General features: G+C 35.8%; 1 protein-coding gene across 2 annotated transcripts in view; it reads right to left on the reverse strand.

The window, feature by feature from the left end:
- Nucleotides 1-8,071: 8,071 nt before the first annotated feature.
- AK4 (adenylate kinase 4) overlaps nt 8,072-14,785 on the reverse strand; it is a 28,367-nt gene continuing 21,653 nt past the window's right edge. For both annotated transcript variants that reach the window (XM_032218512.1, XM_032218511.1), the window contains exons 4-6: nt 13,417-13,589; nt 11,661-11,779; nt 8,072-8,746 (exon numbers count right to left, since the gene is read on the reverse strand). In XM_032218512.1, the coding sequence (XP_032074403.1) occupies nt 8,632-8,746; nt 11,661-11,779; nt 13,417-13,589 (407 nt within the window). In that variant the 3' untranslated portion in view covers nt 8,072-8,631. The remainder of the gene's footprint in view (nt 8,747-11,660; nt 11,780-13,416; nt 13,590-14,785) is intronic.

A 14,785-nucleotide genomic window follows, 5' to 3' on the forward strand; every position in this document is an offset into this window, starting at 1 on the left:
CCTTTACCCTCCTTGACTCTTGACCTTTTAGTTGTGTCATGCACATTTTTATAATTTCCACACCTCTCAGCGAGGACATCTAATATTCAAGGCTTCACCAAGATATCTAAAATTTCTTATGTTAAAATAGGACTATTGAAAACTTAATATTTTATCCTTAGAATTTAAACTCAGTATTGTCAAGTGCAGATTTAACCCAACTTTTAAAATACAGTACTGTATATTGATTTCCTTTTTTCCCCTTCCTTTTTCTGTATTTGTGACTTGAGATAAATATGAGTCTAATAAGAGAATGTATCATTCAAAGTACCTTTCGCAAATTGTTTTTTTAAAGTTTTTTCATTGTTTTAATTGAACAAAAACACAAAAAAAGAATCATCCTTCACTACATCTTGTAGAAAGCATGTCAATTGGTTACAAATACATTTCGTGCATTTCTTCCACAATCATTACTTATATTTCATTCATATTGAATTGTACATTTTAAATCAAAAATCTTTATGAATTTAACTATCAATGTACCACAATTCTCATTTAACTACAATTATTTAAATGTGCTTTTATCTGAAATCATTTGTATTTAAAGACACAACCACCTACTGGCATTCATTCGCAATTTCAATAAACCTCCAATAACATTACACCTTTATAACATATTCTGAAAAAAAATCAATTAATAAGATATCTAAGCATTTCCCCCCCTTTTCCCCTCAACTCACTATTTCAGTGTTTTTCAACCTTTTTTGTGCAAAGGCACACTTTTTTCATGAAAAAAATCACGAGGCACACCACCATTAGAAAATGTTAAAAAAAATTAACTCTGTGCCTATATTGACTATATATAAAGTAATTTCCCACGGCACACCTTACACTATGTCACGGCACACTAGTGTGCCACGGCACAGTGGTTGAAAAACACTGCACTATTTAAAGCTTGTATCCAATTTGCATTTACCAATACAACACATGTATATATCATTAAACATTATCCATTAACATTTTCTTGTTATTGTTGTAGTTAGCTAAAAATTATTTACTATTTATATCACACCTCCTCTCATCAGATCCAAAAGAAATTACACCTTTATAACAAGATCTAAATAAAAAATTATTAATAAAATTTATAGGTCTTTTCCCCAAGTCCAAATTTACAATTTATATCCCTGTTACTTTTACTAGTTAAGGTTATCATTTCATTATTGTTATTGTAATTAATTGTTAATGAATAAATATTTAATAACAATCTAAAACAATCTACAAAATACTAAAATTAATCACCAAAAATTAACTAGCTTTTTATCATCAACTTTCATTATCAACCTGTATCTTTCCAGTGGCAAAACAGTCTTATCTCTCTTGCCAGTTGTTGTGTCAATTGTCTTTTAACTCCTTTATAAAGTTTTTATAAACTTCTCTCCGCACTTTATTGCTTGAAAGATCTCTCAGATAATCTCGTTGCTCTTGAATTGTTATTGAAATTAGCTTGTCTTTGGTTGTCAGACTTATTTCTGAAAAGGTTTCTCTTCTTAACTCCATCATTATCACCTTTTTTTCCTCCTAGATCTTGAAATCTAGGATAAAGCTCCAAATTGTCAAATTCACTTTTCCATCTTCCCTTCTTTCCACTTTCACCCATGTTTGCTCCATTAATAAGACTTCCGAGTGGCAGATTCCAACCCCATCATCTTTTGCTGTGAGAAACAATAGTCTATCCAACTTCTTCTCAAATCTCCCAAATCCTTCCAATATATTTTGAATTCCAGCCAGGATATTTCAAAAATTTTAAGGTTTCCTCATTTGCATATTGATCCATTTTTCCAAAAAAAGGAGAGAAAAAGAAAAAAGGAATCTGATAGCTACTGCCACTCTAGTCTTCCAAGCCTTTTGTGTGTGTGTGTGTGTGTGTGTGTGTATAGATAGATAGATAGATAGATAGATAGATAGATAGATAGATAGATAGATAGATAGATAGATAGATATAGATATAGGTATAGATATATTCTGACCCCCTCCTCCGTCCAGTAACGAAAGCCGAGACAAGCCTAATTAGAATGTCCTTTAATAACAAGACTAACAGACAAACCTTGGCAGCAATCCAGCATGCAAAGTTAGTTACGTTCTCTTTAGTCAGACTTCTGCAAGAAGGGTGTGTCACAAGCAGTCATTTTTATAGTCTGGAGAGGAGCCTAATGGCCATCAGCTGAGCGCAATTACCTCCTGTAATTGCGTAATTGCTTCTGACACCAAGTAGCTCTTGGCATGCATCCAGGAACAACTCACTGCTGGTTTCTGGATCACTCTCCCTTGTCTCCTCCCCACTGGTCCAAGGCCCAGGTGCCACCTGGTGGCTATATATATTTTGACTTAAGTACAAGTTCTTTTGTACTCTTCAAAGAAGGGTTCTATCTTTTTCTTTCCTTTTCCTTCCCTTGCCAAAATATTTTCCAAAGCACCTGCTAGAACAATTCGTGCCCTTGGCTCTTTATCAGATTTTGTAAGCAAGTTGCAAACCCTTCAGTTACAAAGTCAGTGAGATCAAAGAAGAAAGAACGAAAGATACATTGTTTAAAAAAAAAACCTCCAGACTCTGACTTCCGAGTGGCAGATTCCACTTTTTCATACTTGTCTCAAGCTTATGAAAAACAAAGGTCTTTAATTGTGTTTAATGGAATTTAAAAACAAATGGTAGGAAGAATTGTTAAAATAAAAAAGGTTTTAGTTCAAGCCAAAAAATAAGGTGACAAAGAATAGAGGGGAAAAAATCAATCCGTTCACTTTAAGAAAAGAAACAGGAAACATTACGGTCACTTCAATCTACAAAATATCATTACAAAGAAAAAAACAAAAACTTTCCAAGGCAGTCCAATAAAAATTAAATTTGCTGCTTTATTCTTTTATTTAAAGGACTAATTTCTCTTTTAAAAAGTTTCTTTGGGCAATCATTCTCAGAATAGAAAAAAAACACCCTCACCCGATGGACTCACTTTCACTTCCTTCCTTCCGGAGCCGTCTCCAACTTCATCAGCCTAGGGCTGCCTGTTTGCCGCCGGCTTGAAGCGCTTCCCTTGGGTCAATCAGGGACTTTGCGATGTCCCTGAGACCAGCAAGGCTTTGTCTTCCTGTTCACCATCTCTACGGGATGGTTTAGGTCCAACTGGACCGTCCAGTAGCAAAAGTGTCAACGGCAGTCTCGGACTGTCAAGACTGCACGTGTATTGTCACGACATTGGATCCTCCCAATCCATTCTCAAATTGTTTTGATTTCAGATGTCTGTAATGGTTCTGAGCCCTTTCATACTTAATCCCCCCGTACAATCATGTAAACATTTAACTGAAAAATCTACGTTCCTCTTTTAGTATGTACATCGTATACTAAGAATTCAATTATCCACTGCTATTTTAAGCCATTAGTGGATCCATACTGACTTATTATGTACAAGTGTAATTAAGTGTAATTATCAGAAAAGTGAACTGAAGCATTCCAACAAAGGTCCAATTCTGAATTTGGAAAACCATTGTCTACCATGATTTGTCATTGTTTATCTTTGCATACAGCATATGTATTTATTTTTCAGATTCATTTTCTTTTCACAAAGATACAAAATGATACTTGTTTAGAACTGATATATCTTTCTTGGCCACATCTCCAGATCATTGGGATGGACCAAGTGACATAAGCAAATGTTGTCTGCTGTAATCACTTGTTCCTCCTTAGATCATTGGCTGCAATGTAAGATGGGTGAAGATTTATGTGAATGTCTTGAAGTCAGTGTTGACTCTGGCAACTGCCTGGACAAGAGTCTGCAATTTTCTTAGTGATATTTTGGAAGGGGTTTGCCATTGCTTGCTTCTTAAGGTTGAGAAAGGAGAATGACCCCTAATCATCTAATTGGCTTTGTGTCTAAGGCAAGGCTAGAACTCACAATCTCCTGGTTTCTGACCATATGCCTTAATCCACTATACCAACTAATACCATGTCATTTATGACTTTTATTGTTCATTGCAATGAAAAGCAGGATGCTTAAAGATGCAGACTTCAACACCAGTATGTTTGAGACCAGGGGTGTCATACTGGATTTCTTTGATGGCCAGATCAGCATTGTAGTTCTTTTCTGTGGGCCAGGCAGGGGGGGAGATGGGATGGACTCCCTACTGGCCAAAACATCACTCTGCTGGCTAAATTATGCACATTCACCCCTGTGCCCCATTTTGGCTGCCAGAAGCACCATAGGCTGGTCCCTTGCTATATCCAGGCTGGCCCCATGGGCCAGATTTAATCACCCCATGGGCCGGATACGGCCCACGGGCCTTGAGTTTGACACCCTTGTATAAACTCAGCCTAATTTTCTACCATATTAAATAATTTTGAAAACCAGACCTGCTTTTCATACCCAACCCTACATTTAAGGTCGATGCTCATAATCAACTGACACTAATTAGACACCAAGCAGAAAAAAGTTTGTGGCAGAGTAGAAAGCTAAACCAAATGGTTGCTTGGGGCTAAGATATGTGAATTCACCCATTATGACTTAGGGTTCGTTACATTCAAACCAAGCCATTATATCTTGATTTAGTGCAATGTATATACCCATCACAGAAACCAAATAAGAGAGCTTTTTCCAGAAACAGTACTGAAATCTAGACTCTAGAAACTAGAGAGGATTTTATCATTTCTTCCTTGGTGACATTAGACATTGAGCAGAAATAGGTTAGGAGAAAGTGAACCTTCTTTCTACAGTGAAAAGCTGTAGCTATAGCTGCCCATCTTACATCATAATGTGCATAAAATATTCTTATTGTGCCAATGCTTTGTTATCTTCAAAAGAGTTAAGATATATATAATATTTAACATGGTTTCCTTTTCCTCTTAAATATGCTGTTACATTGAAATCTATAAACTTTATAAAGCTGCAACAAGGGTGATGCTTTGAATTTCACTTATTGTTAGCATCAAGGAAGTATCAATAGTGAGAGTTAATGGAATTTGGTGGAAATGATTCAAGGTCTTTTAAAAGAATGCCAAAATACCTTTGAAAAGCTATATTTCCAAATATATACTGTGATCGGTAATTTGTTTTCTTAAGAAGTTCTAAAACCAGTCATGCTAAAATACAGTAGATAGATTGCACCTACATATATGGAATCTTCAATTAATGAATTGTCAGAGACATTGAAGCACTCAGAACAACCAATCCAAACGGCATTCTATTTTTCATTACAAAGTAAAAACCTTGGGCTGGTTTCAGACATGTTCATTCTTCCATAATAACATGACAGCAAGTATTGCTTCATATAAATGCTTATACATCATTAAAAAATAAGATTAAATGGCAATGCAGCAGGCAACGTTTTTAAAGATTCAACAGATAAAACAGATAAAAATCCAACAGTATGCTTGAGAGTAGTAATAAATGAAAGTATGGTGGTTGCAGTGATATGCTGAAGTAGCTATCAGCCAAAAGCAAGTCTTTGCTTTTGAAGTAGAACATACTACAAGTTTGACATATACATGACTCTAGCAGATTTCATGCACATTGTGCAATGAGCACAAGCTTCATATTTTAAATGTTTGAGAATACTCTACTGTGATGCGATGGGCCTTAATGTTTTGGCATCTACTTCAATTGCTCTGTGAAAACAACAAAGGCAACAGAGAGTAACTAACTTGCATTTGCACACTCACGCATAAGTAATTGCTAGAGTACTTATTTAAATCAAATTTTAACAAGTAACAAAATAGTGCATTGGTAGCAATATCTGTGTGTAAAGTTTAAAAAGGCAAGTGGGCCCATGGGTAACAATTTATGAGATCCACAGAACTCAAGAAGATTTGCTCCTGGGCAAGTATGGACCTAGGACGGCAGCCTGGTTCTCCCTCTTAATGTTTTGTGTAAAAATAAATTTCTTACAAAAATGAAAACCAATTTCTTTCTATTGTCTTTTATCATGTAGTAATGTATGTTCTTTAAAATGAGTGGTATATCATTACAAGGTCAATATGAAGATCTTCACAGGAAAAGCTACCAGATCTAGATTCAAAAATGTGCACTACTACTAGAAGGCAGCAAGGATTTGTAATTGTAATTTCTTCATCAGCTGATATCTAATGATAATTTAATTGTTGCAACCAAGCTCTAGTAGGCCTATTAAAAGGGTGCTAATCACCGACATAGATGGAACAAGTTTCCCAATCGGGAAAAATTGTAAATGTACTTAAACATATGCTTACAGTATATGATTTGGTTCAGATCTTCATACTAAACTTGTAAAGATATAAAAAATGAACTGTGTAGTAGTATATCTTCCTGCATAAACTTTATGCAGAAAGGTCACAAAATAACTACACAAAGTTCTTAAAGTTAACAGTTTGAAATGTACTATACTAACACGGGAGCTTTGCCAATTCAATTTTGAAAATATTAATTGCAATTGCCATTCCCCACCCCCAACCCCAAGTATCAGGTAATGTATAGTGTATGTTTGTAGGAATGCAGAAAAAAATTGCATTATATGTAGACGTTAATTCTATTGCATCAGAAACATAATTTTGATATCAAAAGCATCAAGAGAAAATAACAACACTGTAAGAGACTAATTTGTTCAAATGCATTTCCACCTCACCTCATCCCTTTTCTACTATATAAAATAAGGCAACTTGCCACAATTTAGCAAAGTTATGCTGTTTTTACATCTCCTATAGACCTTTTTAGGACTTAACATGGGCCAACAAAGATCATTAGCACCATCTATCAAAAAAAATGTTGAATCCTACAAATCCTGTAAAGATTCCTACAGCAATGCCCCAGTTTTCTCATATTCATTGCAGAGTAGAAATTGATCCCTTGAGAAAAGATAAGTTTGAACAAACACACCACAAGTTAAATATATCTATTCAACTGTTGATTTAAAATTGGCTGGCAGGAATTTGGTCAATACTCACATTAACTGCACCATCGCAGCATATAAACTCAAGAAGAACATTGTAGAAGCAGAATAAATATTAAGGAATAGGTTCATAGTAGATCAGGGCTATCTAACACCTGGCCCATGGGCCGGATGCGTCACACGCTGCCCATGCCCGGTTTAGCGAAGGGGGGGGAAAGTCCTGATATGTCACGTGATGATAACGTGATTTTGACACCTGCAGTAAATAGATCTCCAAAGCTTTCTCTTAACGTCTTAGTCAGATGCTGATGAAGCAATTAGCAAGGAAAGAAGGAGATGCTGGAAATATAGGCAGTAAAGTCAGAAGTCTCCTTCTTGTTATTAAATTAAGTCATACTCTTGATATACATTTTTTGCACATGTCACCAAGCATTGTCCATTGTTACCTGGACAATTCTAAAATGCGACATATAACTGCAAATATCTATTTCGCCACCTCTACAGCAATTGATTTTTGCTACTTATTACATCAACAACCAACCAGGTCTGACTTATGTTTGCCCACATAATCATTTGGCTAATTGGGAAAAATTTACAGGAACAAAAAAATAAGAGATATTGCACTTTTAGTGATTGGTTGTACTATAGCCGTGATTGTGAACCAATGGCACATGTGTCAGAAGTGGCACGCAGAGCCATATCTCCAGACACACTAGCCATTGCCCATTGCTCTTCCAGGTTCCAGCGCGCACATGCCAACTGGTCTTCACGTGCGCAGGAGCACCAGAAACTGGAAGAGCAGCTTCCTGGTGTGCATGCGCATGCCTGGAAGCTGAGATTCCGGTTTCTGGTGTGCGCAGACCAGCTGGTCTTTGCACACAATGTACAACAGAAACTGGAAGACATGCATGTTGGAAACTGGGAACTCAGTTTTCCGGGACGCACATGTGCGTCAGAAACTGCTGTTCCAGTTTCCTGTGCTCCTGCACACGCACGCCAAGGAGCTGCTCTTCCGGTTTCTGGTTCTCCCCTGTGCACACTCCCATTTCAGCACTCGGTGCCAAAAAGGTTCGCCAACACTGTACTATATTATAAAATCCAAGTTTTAAAACCACTAACCATGTAGTGCAACTGTTCTTAGAACTAGAACAGGCCTGGTCTTCAACAAAGAAAGGCCTAAAGCCACTGAAATTTAAAAGTCTAATTTTATTATACAGCAGCATTTTATAACAGATATTATATCTAAGTTTGTCTTCTTAGCAAACCGAGAGATTGAATTCGCCATGATTCGTCTCAGTTTTTAAGTACAAAACATACATTATTTGACCTACATAATGCATGTATTTTCCCACACTGCTTATACCCTATTGAAGATACACCTAGAATACTGTGTGTTTCCATTTAAATGGAGTGTTAGATTAAGGATCCATGAAAATGCACACTGAATACAGAGAAGATCTAAATGTAGCTGGAGAGACTGAACAATGGATTCTACAGAAGTGCTCAGGTGTAACTGCCTCTGCATATCAATTACAATTACTTGAAGTCCACGCACAAGTATTTATATGCCAAGAAGTAGAATTCCATATGGAGTGATCATTGAAAGATGGTGTTCCACAACTATTCTCCAGTAGAATCATAGAGAATAGCTACTCTTTTTAAAAAAAGAGCGGAGAACAGATACAGCACATTATAAACAAGATCAAAATCAACAACATAAAATTCTTATTCCCATTTTACAGATGCTTAGTTAGCTTCTTCTGCTTGGATTGGAGGAATCTTGTTAGACACCAAAGTATAAACATAGGGCCAGATTTTGTTGGTCTCTGTTCCAGAGAATGAGTGAAGAATCCCTCTGTTTCTGAAATAGAGATTAGACATTCGTGTTAGCAAATGAATAAGTTTAAGGAAACCAGTATTGCAGGTTCTACTGGGTTCTTTAGTAAAAGCCAAAAGGATTATATAACAATATAAAACAGGACTGAATGTTTTATATTTGTCAGTGTGCATACCTTTATTGATAAGTAATTTTACTTATGACTTTAGGCAACTAGTTCTGAATTCCAGGAATCATAGCTATCAATAGAATGCCAATAAACAGGCTCATTAAAAGAACATTTATTTAATAACCGAGTTGCAATTTGCTTTATTAAATAAACAGAAAAAGTAATATATGCATAAACATCTTTTTAATCAATTGGTCAACCAAACTTACATTAATTTTAATATGTAGTAATTGTAATATCTCTTCCATTAGTTCATTGTCATATGCAGATTATATCTAAGCCTAAAATCACACATCTCTCAGGATAATTTTAAAAACCAGTCCCTTTCCTGCAGCTTGATGCTTACAGACTGAGAAGCCATCAAAAACAGAATGAGAGACTAACTGATAGAAAAGAAAATGCATCAGTAAAGGCATCTCATCTATTTTTGACTCTGCCCCCTGTTGCATTCTTTAGCTTTCTCTACCATATAGCAGTATCTTTATTCTGGTCATCAATCACCCTAAAATATCACTCAATGATAAAACTACTGCAATCCCCTTGTGATAGAAATGCAGTCTTATGCATTGTGAGAAATGTACAAGCCAAAATATAAAATCATTATAAGGAAGGTGCACTATGGGGTTATGTTATTTAAACATGAACATATAAAACTATGGAATAAAGAAAAAAAACAATTAAAAATAGTTAACCAAATGTAAAATCACTACTCACTAAAATATAAGTAAAACTGTGTTTAGTATCTATATTGTAACCTCACAATTGAATGTAAAATCAGGTAATACATGAAAAGGGATATGAGCTATGGTGGCGCAGGGGTTAGAATGCAGTATTGCAGGCTAACTCAGTGCTCACTGCCAGGAGTTCGGACCTGACTGGCTCAAGGTTGACTCAGTCATCCATCCTTCCAAGGTTGATAAAAAGAGGAGCCATCTTGTTGTGGGTACTGACTTGGTAAACTGCTTAGAGCGGCCTGTAAAGCACTACAAAGTGATACATAAGTCTATTGCTAGTATCATTAAGAGGCTAAAGAATTAAAAATAACCAACAGAAAAAAATGTATGAGTATAGTCTTTGTCAATCTGTGTTTTAATTGTATATGTTATGTCTGAATTCCTTACTGAAATTCCTTACAGATGATGATGATGAACCAAGCTCTTGAAGCAGTGGTGAAATTATTTTATTTTACTACCATTCTGTGGGCATGGCTTGGTGAATGTTGCAGAGGAAGGATGCTGCAAAATCTCAATTCCCACCTCAATCGAGGGGAAGGATACTGCAAAATCCCCATTCTGTCCCCACTCCTGGGGGAAGGATATTGCAAAATCTCCATTTCCACCCCACTCTGGGACCAGCCAGAGGTAGTATTTGCTGGTTCTCTGGACTACTCAAAATTTCCACTACCGGTTCTCCAGAACCTGTCAGAACCTGCTGAAATTCACTCCTGACCTGGAGGTTCAGAAATATTAATATATTAAACAAAATTGCAAAGAATTAAAATGCATCAATTTGTGAAGAACTCTGAATAAAGTCTGACTACTGTTGTAAAGAAAGTGATACTGTCCCCCAGGAAATATGCCTGTGCACTAGTTCTTGTTATTTACTAATTTATTGGTTCTATTATATTGGTCAACTCTGTTTTGCAATTAGTTTTGTTTCAGCAGAGAGTCAAGTTCTAACAATATGATTTTATTATCTAAGTTTAGCTTAGTGTTTAAGATATGAATAGTAATCATTTGAATAAATTCATAAAATCTTTACATTGGACAAGTAGTGATATTTCAAACCTTATTTTTTTGTTTTTTAAAATTTCTATCTTTTTCAGTTAGTTTTGCTTAGATTTTTTCTTTTATGATACATGCCATTTCCAACTTTACATATAAGTTTGTGTTATAAATTTTAATATTTTTACAAACCTAAAAATAGGTAATAAAAAAGACACTACACACTAAACTGTTAATTCATATTTCCTTTATCTTCTCAGATACTTAACTTGATCGTTGCATTACTTACACCATTTTAAATCAGCAAAAGTTATATGGTAGGATTTGAGAATACGGTAGATACTTAGGATCAATCTCAATCTATTAGGAGGACCGCAAAAGATATCCAGGCTAATTTTTATTCCACTTCCTTTAAAATGTGGTAATACACATTACTGTACACTCTAAAGACGGAACATGGGAGCAATAAATCCAGAATCTTAAAACTGCATTAACTGAAACTTTTATTTAAGTACTTCAATTAGCACAAGATCACATTTTAGAACCAATTGAAATATAGTTGAATGATCAACTGCTAATTTTCATTTTAGTTGTATTAATTATGTAAGTCATTTAGCAATTGTTGGATACAAATCGTGTGTAATCATGATTAAGCCATTAGCTATATTCCCAGAGGTTTTTTAGATTGTGAAAGGGATACTTCAGTTTGTAACCGAACAAAGAAAATAAAAGGCATGTCTAATAAGATACTTTATGCCCCATCTGGGCATACATTCACATGTCAATTGGTGTAGGATAACAGAACAGAGGGAAAATATTCAGTAAAGTTTGTATTATCCAAAACTATTTGTATTGTATCCCATGATTTTCGTCATTTGAACTTTAAATTTTACTTTTATATTTTTCTAAGATGATGTCAGTTTTTTATTTCTATATCTGTAAAACTTTAATAAAATATCATTAAAAAAATAAAAGACTATTGACACATTCCATTTTCTTGTATTGCTTTAAAAATAGCTAGTATGGTGTTTGGATTCCAACTCACTTGTATAATTCCATTACAGGCTTTGCAGCATCTTTGTATTTTCTTAGTCTAGCAGCAACAGCTTCGGGTATATCATCTTCCCGTTGAATTAATGGTTCACCAGTAATGTCATCAATACCCTGTTTAAAATATGGTGTGAATTACACTGTGTGGGAAACAGTAAATTTTAAAAGCCTGCAAGTTGAAAAATTTCTTGAAATACCTTTCAAGAAAAAAAACACCATATCCTAATTTACACCATTCGCTAGGCTGCAATATGATTAATAGCTCATCTCCCCAGATGTGAAGGTCACAATTCCCTATATTTTTGACTGAAATGCTATCCTGTTTTTCTGCATTTGAGTCTATGGGGATGACATGTATAGATATTCTTGAATGTAAGTTTTGGAATCTCTTTTTAACTCTATCAAAGGCAAGCTGTTTAGGAAATATATAAAGGTAAAGGTTCCCATTGCACATATGTGTTAGTCAGGGGGTGGTGCTCATCTCCGTTTCAAAGCCAAAGAGCCGAAGACATCTCTGTGATTATGTGGCCGGCATGACTAAGTGGTAAGGTGCACAGATCGCTGTTACCTTCTCACCAAAGTGGTCCTATTTTTCTACTTGCATTTTTTACATGCTTTCGAACTACTAGGTTGACAGAAGCTGGGACAAGTAACGGGAGCTCACTCTGTTACGCAGCGCTAGGGATTTGAACTGCCGAACTGCCAACCTTTCTGATCGACAAGCTCAGCTATCTTAGCCACTGAGCCACCGTGTCCCTTTGACGGATGCGGTCAAAGGAATTATATGTAGGAAATGCATACAGGGATTCAAACCATTTCCAATGATTGGAATTTATATTTGGCTGACTTGTGTGGCTTTGGGTAAAGATAGTCCTAGAATAGCCTGCTGAAACCAACAATGTAGTCCCATAAGACAGTCTTTAAGATCTAGGCATCCAAGGGTGCACAGATAGATAAATTCAGTTAACCTGCTACCCATCAACAGGCTGTGGCAGTCAGTACTTCCTGAGTGCTGCTGAAGTCTGAGGTCTCTTTTCTATCACCAGGATGATTTGTGTCTCTTGTAATCTAAGAGTCTTTGATCCAAGGCTGAATGTTTGTCTGCTTAATAGAAATCAGCAGCATACTGCCAGCTAATCATTAAGTAGTACAGATTGTCCTTGCTTAATTCACTGGCAATTCCCTCACTAAATAACATGGAAAGACTGGTGATCATTAAACAAATCATCCATCGGCATTAAGTAAGACATCATGTGACCACAACTTGTGATTTTTATAGTATTGCTGGCTAGTCCCTTAAATCTGCTTGACATTAGCTGGATATGAAGCATAAAAATGGCAACCATGTGACTGTGGAATGTTGCGACAATTATAAATACACAGTGGTTACTAAGCATCCAAATCACGATCATGTGACTGTGGGGATGCTATGATGGTCATAAGTGTGTGGACCTGTCATAAAATTATTTTTAAGTAACTAGCTAACTTCAAACGGTTGCTAAACAGAACAGTAATTAAGTAAAGAACTGCCTGTATTTCAAAATCATTTCTGGGAAAGAGCTGGACATTCAGCCAGCCATACTTATTCCCCCTGCTCTCCCTTCCTCCCGCAGTTGAGTTTCTCATTGTTTTTGCTCCTCTTTCATTTCCCCAATATCAGTGTGAGTCTATCTAGAAAATACAAGTTATAGGATACTGAATTATCTGCATGCCTACCCTTCCTCTCATCAAATCACAGTTCATTATCTTACATGGGTTTGAGGTGGATTGAATTCCATATTATATACTCTGCCACTTGCTGGGTGAATCCAACGAGCACTAAGTCGGTCTTTAAGAGTCTCAAATGGGATATTCAAACTTATCACTAGATCCAGTTCACATATCCTGTCAAGTGCTTCAGCTTGACCCAATGTCCTTGGAAAACCTATATGAAAAAGTGAATAAAAAATAAAAAATTGTGGAATGAATTCAGAATGTTAACCAAAAAAACCCCCTTATTTTATAGCCTTAAAATAGCAATTCCAGTTATTTATTACCATGTATTTACAATGTTTATAGATCACACACAAGACTGCTCCAAAATGGCCACAGCATAAATACACCCAATAAAACCTACAATAAAATATATAAAATAACAATTTAAATAACCACTGAAGCAAAGGAGGAGGGGGGGAGGAGGAGAAGAAGAAGAAGAAAGAAGATGAATGGAAACTGAGAAATAGTTATGGAGAACCTATCAAGAGATCGTTTCAGTCTCCTTTACGGGAGTTCCTTTAAAGAAGCAAGAAAGTATTAACAATCTCATGGATTCAATTCATCACTTTTCCACCCACTTCTTGGCAGCAGCCTGCATGAGTAAAATCCAAACTGCATGTGGAAGAGAACAACTAGATTGTACCCGTTCTACTTCCCTCAAAGTTCCCAAGGCAGAAAGATCCCCACATAGATGACAAAATGATGATCAAATTACCACAAAAGAATCAGTAGTCAGAAGTTCAACAAATCTGAGCACTTCTGACAGCCACATGCTTTACAAATTGATCACAATGGCCAAGTAGTTAAATATTTGCAATGACACCTCCCTAAAAATAGTCAGTTGCTTTAGGCTCTTTATTCTTCAGAGAAAGGGCAAAAATAACATGGTTCTGCATTCAATCAAGCAAATTGTGTTGCATAAATTCAAAGGTTGTAATCTTATACTGTCTTATATTTTATGTTGAATTTAGTGACATGTTTTTGAGTTCTAGAACATCCAGAATCCAGATATTTTAGAGCATACACAGCCAGAAGATTGCCTTTTTTTCTATGAGTGTAAAATGGCCCATTCATCTACGTACACATAAAGAAGGCAACTATTGAAAGAACCAGGATGGCAAAAAAATATGAAATAGAATAAACATGGGTTTTTTTCTCCTATAAATACACAAAACAGATTTCTTTTTCTGTAAGCACATTTAACTCATTAATGCCTTTTCTTAAAATGGTGAGAATTACGATATAGAGAAATTGTGTATTAATCTAAGTCATTCATAAGGAAACAATACCTCCTTTCACAAAAATGCCACAAACCATGTACATCAGTTCCCAGGGCCTCAACCCCACACTAGTTTCATTATATAG

Source organism: Thamnophis elegans, chromosome 5 (genome assembly GCF_009769535.1).
Source record: "Thamnophis elegans isolate rThaEle1 chromosome 5, rThaEle1.pri, whole genome shotgun sequence".
Lineage (NCBI taxonomy): Eukaryota > Metazoa > Chordata > Lepidosauria > Squamata > Colubridae > Thamnophis > Thamnophis elegans.